At 31.6% G+C, this 9,811-nt stretch overlaps 2 protein-coding genes across 2 annotated transcripts in view; both read left to right on the top strand.

Annotated features, from left to right (window-relative positions):
* LOC117182954 (glutenin, high molecular weight subunit PW212-like) overlaps positions 1–924 on the top strand; it is a 2,708-nt gene extending 1,784 nt beyond the window's left edge. The window contains exon 3 of the mRNA XM_033376071.1: positions 8–924. Within this exon, the coding sequence (XP_033231962.1) occupies positions 8–924 (917 nt within the window). The remainder of the gene's footprint in view (positions 1–7) is intronic.
* A 4,148-nt stretch (positions 925–5,072) lies between these two features.
* Positions 5,073–7,842, top strand: LOC117167656 (accumulation-associated protein-like). The gene is made up of 2 exons (XM_033352745.1): positions 5,073–5,210; positions 6,385–7,842. The coding sequence occupies exons 1-2, from the start codon at positions 5,162–5,164 to the stop codon at positions 7,713–7,715; spliced, it is 1,380 nt and encodes a 459-aa protein (XP_033208636.1). The 5' UTR covers positions 5,073–5,161; the 3' UTR covers positions 7,716–7,842.
* Positions 7,843–9,811: the final 1,969 nt, after the last annotated feature.

Below are 9,811 nucleotides of genomic sequence, written 5' to 3'. Positions count from 1 at the left end.
CAACCAGCACAATTACCAAAATCAGGAAAATCTGGGCAACCAGGAAAATCAGGAAAATCAGGAAAACCCGTAGTACCAGAACAACAAGAACAATCAGGAAACGCAGTTGAACCAGATCAATCGGCATATCCAGGAAACCCAGTACAACCAGATCAACCAGCACAATTACCAAAATCAGGCAAATCTGGGCAACCAGGAAAACCAGGAAAATCAGGAAAACCCGTAGTACCAGAACAACAAGAACAATCAGGAAACTCAGTTGAACCAGATCAATCGGCACAACCAGGAAACTCAGTACAACCAGATCAACCAGCACAATTACCAAAATCAGGCAAATCTGGGCAACCAGGAAAATCAGGAAAACCCGTAGTACCAGAACAACAAGAACAATCAGGAAACCCAGTTGAACCAGATCAATCGGCACAACCAGGAAACTCAGTACAACCAGATCAACCAGTACAATTACCAAAATCAGAAAAATCTTGGAAACCAGGAAAACCAGGAAAACCAGCAAAATCAGAAAAACCCGTAGTACCAGAACAACCAGAACAATCAGAAAACCCTGTTGAACCAGATCAATCAGCACAACCAGGAAATTTAGTACGGCCAGATCAACCAGCAAAATTACCAAAATCAGGAAAATTTGCACAACCAGGAAAACCAGGAAAATCAGGAAAACCCGTAGAACCAGAACAACCAGAACAATCAGGAAACCCAGTAGTACCAGAACAACAAGTACAATCAGGAAACCCAGCTGAACCAGATCAAGCACCACAAGCAGGAAACCTAGCAGAACCAGATGAACCAGAAAAATCGCAAAAACCAGGAAAAACACTACAAACTAAAAAACCTGGAAACATTGAAAAGTCTGAAAAAATTGAAACAACTCCGTTCAAACCAGAATCAACTGGAAATTTGCAGTAAGCGCTTATTCCAATTAGGAAAGGTTCCACGATTAGGCTTTACTTTGTAAATTTTAATCATATTTCTTATTTGGAACTTTTGTAAAGAATCTGATATTGTTGAAAATAAAAACATTATCCACGCACAATTTGTTTAAGGTTATTACCATTGAAATTAATTTGATCATCGTCATCCAGGAAGAAGAATAGGTTAAAATTACATTAAGCAATGTTATTCCGTATCTATTCATTAATGCGCACTCGCACTGAACAGATAAATTTAATCCCGCTCCCCTCTCGAAAAAACAGCACCGTATACAAAAACTTGAATAATTTCAATGTAGAAAATGGAATAAATAGTAATATTTTAATTTGAATTTCAACATTTATAAATATTGTTAGGTAATTTGTTGTATATTTGCGCCCCTTTCTAGTTCGCACTAAATGCGAAGGTATGTACCGACGATATCGTTTCAGCAACTGCTCAATGGTACTAGTTTTTTTCTGCTATTTGAAAAATTATTAAAATTTTATTTTTTTAAATTAGTCGAATTAGTCCTCTGACGGCTACAAAAAAGGGTGTTGTAGCCTTTTAAGTCGCACAAAGGTTGTTCAAGCATCCCCCTTTCATACATTTCACCTTTCCCTTTACATCCCTCCTTAATATTTAAAACTGTTTTTCAATCATAGGTTTTGAAAAAATGGCAGAATGTCGACTTATGTATTATATCTTATTAGCGTTTGTTAAGGCAGCAACCGTTCTTTAAAATGTTTAAGTTAGGGCAAAAACAGTAATTCTTGGAATCTTAGCCCTAGTATTGGCATGCCAAAATCCTAAGTGAATGTATTTTATCTTGAATACATACTTCATTGCAATGAATAATTAGCATATACATTGGAGTCATTTAAAAATGCATGGCAATTTGTTTAAATATATTTTTTTAAATTCGTTTTTTCCCTAAAAATTATTACTATTGGAATATTTATTAGCATTGGTTTATTAATTTTCAATTATTTAAACAAATAAAGTTTGTGTAACTTATTTTCAAAATCTTTTTTCTTGAACATGATCAATATTTTTAGTGAAATATGCATCAACATTGTTTTATTAATTGTTAGTCCTTTAAACAAATTCCATTTGTCTGAAAAAATTGTTTAAAATTATTTAGGTTTTCCAAAAAATTTATAAATTTAAGGGAAAAATTATTGTTTAAACAAATTAAAGGATGTTGCAAAAAATTATAATTTATTGTTAATATATTAGGAAAATATTTTGAAATAAAATAAGCTGCCAGTTAGAAAAATTGAAAAAAACATTTTTTAAACAAATGAAATTTTTTTGAATAATTAAAAACTAATGAACCAATATTCATAAATATTCAACTTGACCAAGAGTAATAATTTAAAAAAAAATAATTTTGGAAATAAAGGTAATTACAACGAATGGACACAAATTAATTCAGCAATGTTAACAAAAATCCACTAAAGAAAAAGTAACCATTTATAATAAAAAAAAAAAATTGTTTAAACACAAATTATTTTAATAAATTCCATTTGTGTAAATAATTTTAAATTATTTAATCAATTTCAATAAATATTCCATTAAGCTAATAGAGATAATTTTTAGTAAAAACAACGAACTTATGAAAAAAAAAACTGATTAAAAAAATCCATATCTTTAAATATTTGAAAATTAAATAACCAATATCGATCAATATTCCACTAGAACAATTTAAATCATTTTAATTTTAAAAAATACAAGAATACAGTGCTCAAAAGGTCAATTTCATGAAGAAATGACATTTTTGGTTGAAGGGTAGCTTTAAGGTACTCGTAATGAAATTAACAAAAAATACAACGCTTGCGGAACCGAGAAAACTTTTTATCTTCAGAAATTCTCAACAAGATTTGAAATGCAAAATACGTGTTTTTGATAAAAAAATCACCCTTTTCAATTCCTTCCAGAATTTGTGTTACGTTTCTTGTAACAAACAAAAAAAAAATCTTAAAATTCTAGAAACCGAAAAAGTTATTTTCTTGGAAATTTGTTAGCAAGAATAAAATAACACAACACCGTTTCTAAAAAACACCCTTTTTGATTCCTCGTGGAGTTTCTGTGACCTAGCTTGCAATAAAACTGACATAAAACTAAATATCTGCAATACACAGCAGACATGTTTCCTTGGAAATTTATTAGTAAGCCAGAATAACATAACACATTTACTATCAAAAAAGTTTATCTTGTCTATACCATGCTGTCATTCTGTTACATAACTTATCACGAAACTAACAAAAAATGTCAAATTTACGTTTTGAAAAAAATTAGCTAAAATCATATTTTTTATAAATATTTTCCTGCAGAATGATCTAAAACATTTAAAATAGTGGCCATTCAACGCAGTTTTGTACACAATTTTTGACGATTCAATTTATTCAAATATAGAAATTGTATTACAGATGACATCAGTTGGGAAATTTTGAAAAATGTTAATTTATCCACACTTTCAGTTGGCAGTGTGATTGACAGAATGTCGCACTGTTAAATATTATGCTCAGTACCAGAAGAGACCGAAAATCTGTAAATTTTATGTTTGAAGTCAAAATAATTTTAAACGCTAAGAAGCTTTATTTGTTATTATTGTTTTCGAATGATACATGAATTAAGATAATGCAATAAATTTATGTTGAGCATCATAAATGAACAAATCACTCTCTGCCGAGAATAAGAAATTTATAATATGCCTTTTTCATACACTTAAAATATTTTAGGTCAGGAATAATTAAATATGATGTTTTCGAAGTCAAAATATGAGTTAGTGATATTAAACTAGTTTTCAACTTTTTCGAACTACCCCTTAGAAATACGGAATGCATATCTGACGTTCCTTAAATTTTTTATACATAGTTTGAGGTCTAGATATGAGCTTACAAACCACCATCATGAAAAAAATGGTAAAATACAGTCTTTTTGCAAAGAGTGACTAACTGTTGCACAACAATACCAGAAAATGATTCGGGCAAATATAATTTAAATTTTTGTATGTTGAAGCAATGACTTGTCTATATATTGCGTCAGTAGTGGTGGTGTAGCATCTTTAAAAGTTTCACAATTCTAATTACTTATCGTTCCAATCAGCTGAGAAGTGTTACAAAATGAAGTCTTTGTCATTAAAGTTTTTTTTTTGCACACTTTCCATTTCCAGTAATCTCGTTCAATTAAAAATAATTTTTTAGATCACGAAATAGACTATGCAATTAAGATTCCCAATTTCAACATTTGATTCATTTTCATTTATTGATCCTTTAAACTTTTATTCATTCAATACTTAAAGGACCTTAGGGTCACTGTGACCCGTGTGTTTTTCTTTTTTCCGATTGTCTAAATTCTTTTTCAAGTATTTTTTCCGAATAGTTATTTTATCACTGATGCTTTGTAAATAGTTTTTTCCTATTTGATATTACTTAAACATCAATAATGATTTTTTTTCAGCCAAAAATATCTGGACGTCTCTTTTCGGATCTGTCCTTTAAGGGTTTAAAACGGCTTCCATTTCTACTTTATTTTGCCTACAAAAATATAGTCTTGTACTATAAATAAGAGTGCAAAATTCCCACCGCAATACATATATTAATGTATACTAAGTAATTAATAAATAAAGGCAGAGAATATTAATGAAATATGTTTTTATTTCTTTCAACATTACTGGTACAATGTTAAGTAATATGAAATAATTTTCAATAAAGTAGAGTGTTTCTTCCCACCATATAGAAACGAATTTTTTTATCTTTAAAAAAATGACTGAAAATCAGAGACTCAAAAAACTCTGAGAAAAAAAGTTTCATACAAATCAAATTATTTTATGAGTCTATTCCATCTTTTTCGGTTCTCGACAATTGTAAAGATATTTCCGTACGCTGTGTGACAAGCACATCTTCAGGAAAATTTCGTAATAACAGAAGCTGTCAATAATATATAATTCGTCCGTGCGTACAATTCAGATAGATTAAAGGCATGCGCGTCACTCATGTTGTCAAATTATACTACACAAGTACGTAAGATGGAAAGTTTTAAGTCTTATGTAAGACAGATATATGAGTGTAATAATTTATCTCCTTCCATCGGATGATTCTAATTCTGCGTAGAATATAACATTGTTAATAATCAGATAGCGATTAGTATATATATTGGCCAGAATTCTTCTAAAATTCATCAGTTTCATCGTAATTCTAGAAAATTCAGTTTTCTCTGATTTGAGAAAATGAAGTTCTTCCTTGCTGCTGTGCTCTTTGCCTCTGCGATCCTTGTTGGTAAGTATCATAAAATAAATTATCGAAGGAATTTTTCATCCCATTATCAAAATATCAACCTTACTTGAAAATTCATATCATGGATTTACTTCATAAACATTTCTGAGACTTACTAATTTTTTAAAATGTTTCTAATATTTCTCGTATGTTAAGATGATGTTTATAAAAACTCATCTATTATTGTTTTCTATATCCTGGCATAATTATTCACATTTCAGTATAAAATTGGATCACAAACTCTTAAATTGCACGTTAAATATTTTTCTTACTTGATGAAAGTATTCGGTTTTATAAAAATATTCGTTAAATAAAAGTTAAATCTCAAGAAGACCTAAGACGCAAAATCTCCTTCAAGTAAAAATCACACCAACACAGTTGATGAAATCATAATATGCCAAGTAATATTTAAAGAAAGGTAACTTTAATGGTGTACGGAGTTGCAAGGATTATATAAACCTCAATAATGTATTAAAAAGAAAAAAATATAAACTTTGTGAGATTTTCTCTCTTTTTTCTAATAATATTCTCTCCAAGTGCTCACACAATTTTTGTTTCTGATACATTTCTAAAGTTTTTATAATTTTTCCAGCGCAATGGATTTTAAAGTTATAATTGTTTTAAAATTATTGAAAAAAATTTTCCTGTACAAAATTATGCTGATTGTACTGTTAAGTGCTTTCTTGACGAGGGTTTTTATATAGTACATGTTTTTGTAGTTTGTACAGAAGCATTGAATAGCTCAATTTCTCACGACTGAAAAATTTTCAAATAATAATTTTTTGCAAAGAAGCACAACTTTGATATTAACGAAAAGAAATTTTTGAAATTGAAATATCTAAGACTTTGAGATAGGCCATACAATTTTAAGAATTTTAAACAACGTTAAGAAGATTAAAAGATTCAAAAAGTCCGCGAATCATTCCATGACTCTTGCAATAGCGAAAACATATGCCGAGAGTCATTAAATATTTCGCGGAATCTTTTAATCTTTCAAACATTATTTTGAACCTTATAATAAACATTTTATGAAATATTTATAATTTTGTGGCCTATTCTAAAGTCTGAAACAGTGAAGTGAAGTTGCAGAAGCTTATTTTTCTTGTGTAATGTATTATTTCTCTTTGAATTGTCTTTTCACCTGGTAGATTAATAAAATTCTTTTCGTCTGTTGTAGAATTAGGTTCATCGTTACCAATTGACGACCCTGCTACTAATGGTCTGCCAATCGATCCTAAGAAAGCTCAACAATTGAAAAATCCTGGGTCTTTATCACAGCCAATTGAAAATGCTTCTACTGATGATCTTCCCAGCGATGCTAAACAGGCTGATCAATTGAAAAAGCCAAGTGGCGATTCTCTTACCACTGCTCCTGCCAGCGATCCTAAACAGACTAAACAAGTGAGAAAGCCAATTGACGATTCTTTGGCTGATGATTCTGCCAGCGATCCTAAACAGACTAAACAAGTGAAAAAGCCAATTGACGATTCTCTGGCTGATAATCCTGCCAGCGATGCAAAGAAGGATGAACAATCTGGAAAACCAGGACCATTGAAAAAGCCTGTCCAATCTGAAAACGCTGTCCCTAAAAATCATGAAAATAAACATAAACACACAAAACCTAAACGTAAACACCATGGACATCATGGACACAATAAACACCATGGACACCACGGCCATAAAGTACACCATGGAAATCAGGGACCATCTGACAAACCAGAAAAACCAGTACAACCAGGAAAACCAGCAAAGCCAGTAGAACCAGAACAACCAGGAAAGCCAGTAGAGCCAGATCAAGAAGGAACCCCAATACAGCCAGATCAACCAGCACAATCACCAAAATCTGGAAAATCAGGACAAAAAGGAAATCCAGAAAAAATAGGTAAGCCACAAGTACCACAACAACCAGAACAATCAGGAAACCCAGTGGAACCAGATCAACCAGCACAATCTGGAAACTTAGTAAAACCAGATCAACCAGCACAACTGCCAAAATCAGGAAAATATGGACAGCCAGGAAAACCAGAAAAATCCGGAAAACCAGTAGAACCAGAACAACCAGAACAATCAGAGAACCCAGTTGAACCAAATCAACCAGCAAAATCTGGAAATTCAGTACAACCAGATCAACCAGCACAACTGCCAAAGTCAGGAAAATCAGGAAAACCAGTAGTACCAGCACAACCAGAAGAATCAGGAAACGCAGTTAAAGCAGATCAACCAGCACAATCTAGTAACTTAGTACAACCAGGTAAAACACAACTGCCAAAATCAGGAAAATCAGGAAAACCAGTAGTACCCGAACAACCAGAACAATCAGAAAACCCAGTTGAACCAGATCAACCACCAAAAGCGGGAAACCCAGTAGAATCAGATCAACCTGCACAATCACAGCAACTTGGAAAAGCAGGACAACCAGGAAAAACTAAAACACCTGGAAAAACTGAAAAGTCGGGACAAATTGGAACAACTCCGGTCAAACCAGACGCATCTGAAGATGAGCAGTAAGCGTTTTTTTGAATAATCAGAGGGTCCACGATTACGCTTTGCTTTGTAAATTTTGATCATATTTCTTATTTGGACCTTTTGTAAAGAATCTGATATTGTTTAAAATAAAAACATTATCAAAGAAAAATTTGTTTAAGGTTATTTTCATTAAAATCAATTTGATCATTGTCATCAAAAAAAAAAAAAAGAACCGGTTCAAATTAAATTAAGCAACGTTATTCCGTATCTATTCATTAATGCGCACTCGCACCGAGTTAATAATTTTTAGTCCCCGACCCCTCTCGAAAAAAACATCGCCGCAGGTCAATACTTAAATAATTTCAACGTATAAAATGGGGCATATAGTAATATTTTAATTGAGATTCAACATTTTTAAATATTATCAAGTAATTTCTTGTATATTTGCGCCCCTTCTTACTCTGCGCTAATTGCTAAGGTATGTACAGACGGTATCGCTTCTTCTACTACTTAATGTTACTAGTTTTCTTTTGCTATTAAAAAAACTTATTAAAATTGTATTTTTTTAAATTAGTCAAGTTAATCGTCTGGCGGATTCTTCTCCCTTCCTAAACTTTTTTTTCATCTAAGTTCTCCTCTCCTCACTTTCTCTACCCACTCATTAACCATCAGTTCCCCTGGTTCCACTTTCCTAATTTCCTCGAGTTCTTTGTGTTGTGAGCTAGAAATTCCCCTCACATCTTCTTGTGCGATGTACAAAAGGAAGTGCCATCTTACAATGTACGATGGCGGACGGACACCCGACAGAAACTATAACCATTTCTGTCCGGTGCTATGAAACCCTAAAAATAACCTAAAAAATTGAGTAAAGCTTTTTGATATTCAAAATTGTTTTCCAATCTGAAACGTTCGAAAAATGGTAGAATATAGACTTACGTATCATCTGTTTTTAGCGTTTATTAAGACTGCAACCGTTCTTCAAAATGTTTATGTTAGGGTAAGAGAGAGAGCATAGTATCTTGGCACCTTAGCCCTATTATTGTAATTTCAAAATTCGAAGTGAAATTAGTTTATCTTTCGAAATTGATTAATTTATTAAATTTTGATCTTAATAGGTGCCGGTTTCGACTTCAAGTTTCCCATATACAATACATGGAGAAAAATTACTCTTTTCAGTTTTTGGAATAAATTTTTAGGGCTTGGGAAAATGTGATGGGGAATTATAGAGACTTTTAGAGAATTATCGAAAAAAAGATTTCACGTATCAGACATATGGGTTTAACACCCCGAACACACCACCGCGAGTCCCTGAAAACTACCCCTAAAGCCAAAAAGTCAATTTTTCATTAAATCGACATTTTAAACATGAAATTCTCGTATTTTTTGCTAAAAATGTTCTATATTGGTATATTGGAATATTGATCAACATTGTTTAATTAATTCTCAATTATTGAAGCAAATAGAATTTGTTCGAATAAGTTTTGTTCAAAATTTCTTTTTTTGTCTACAAATTATTACTATTGGTCTAGTGGAGTATTGAGTATTCTAAAATTACGTCATACTCAGTCGGTAACGTCGAAATCTATAAGGCCATACCACTTGGTGGATTGAAAAGAATTGATTACATAGGAGTTTGACTAAAATGAATGTTTGTAGACGAAAGTAAGTGAAAAATCGTGATGTGGCTTTGCTTCTCAGATAGAAAAGCCATTTCTTTAATTATTGTTAGCAATTGTTCAAGTTTGCGATTTGGACAATCTATCAAGAAAAAATATAATGTGCCGTAATTGAGGTTAGGTTGCACCGTTGGGATAGTTGGCGGTCAAAATTTTTGAATTTTGGTACTTCGTTAAAGTGTATTTTTTAAAAATATCAAGAGATTATTCTTGCACTTTGAGAAAAACAAAAATGATCAAAGACTGTGATCCTTCTTAGAAATCATATAAGACTTCTTGAAAATCCTTAAACTTCTCCGACTTTTTTTAAATGCCGTTAAATTCTTTGCAATCATCTCAAATCTTTTTAAGTATCTCGAAATTGACTAAAATTAATTTTAATCACGTAAAATCTTTCAAATATTCTTAAATTCCTTTAAATCTCTTGACAATCCTTAGAATCTTTGAATTTTTGCAAATAAC

The sequence above is a fragment of the Belonocnema kinseyi genome, chromosome 2 (assembly GCF_010883055.1).
Source record: "Belonocnema kinseyi isolate 2016_QV_RU_SX_M_011 chromosome 2, B_treatae_v1, whole genome shotgun sequence".
Lineage (NCBI taxonomy): Eukaryota > Metazoa > Arthropoda > Insecta > Hymenoptera > Cynipidae > Belonocnema > Belonocnema kinseyi.
This window is presented reverse-complemented; position numbering and strand designations above follow the sequence as displayed.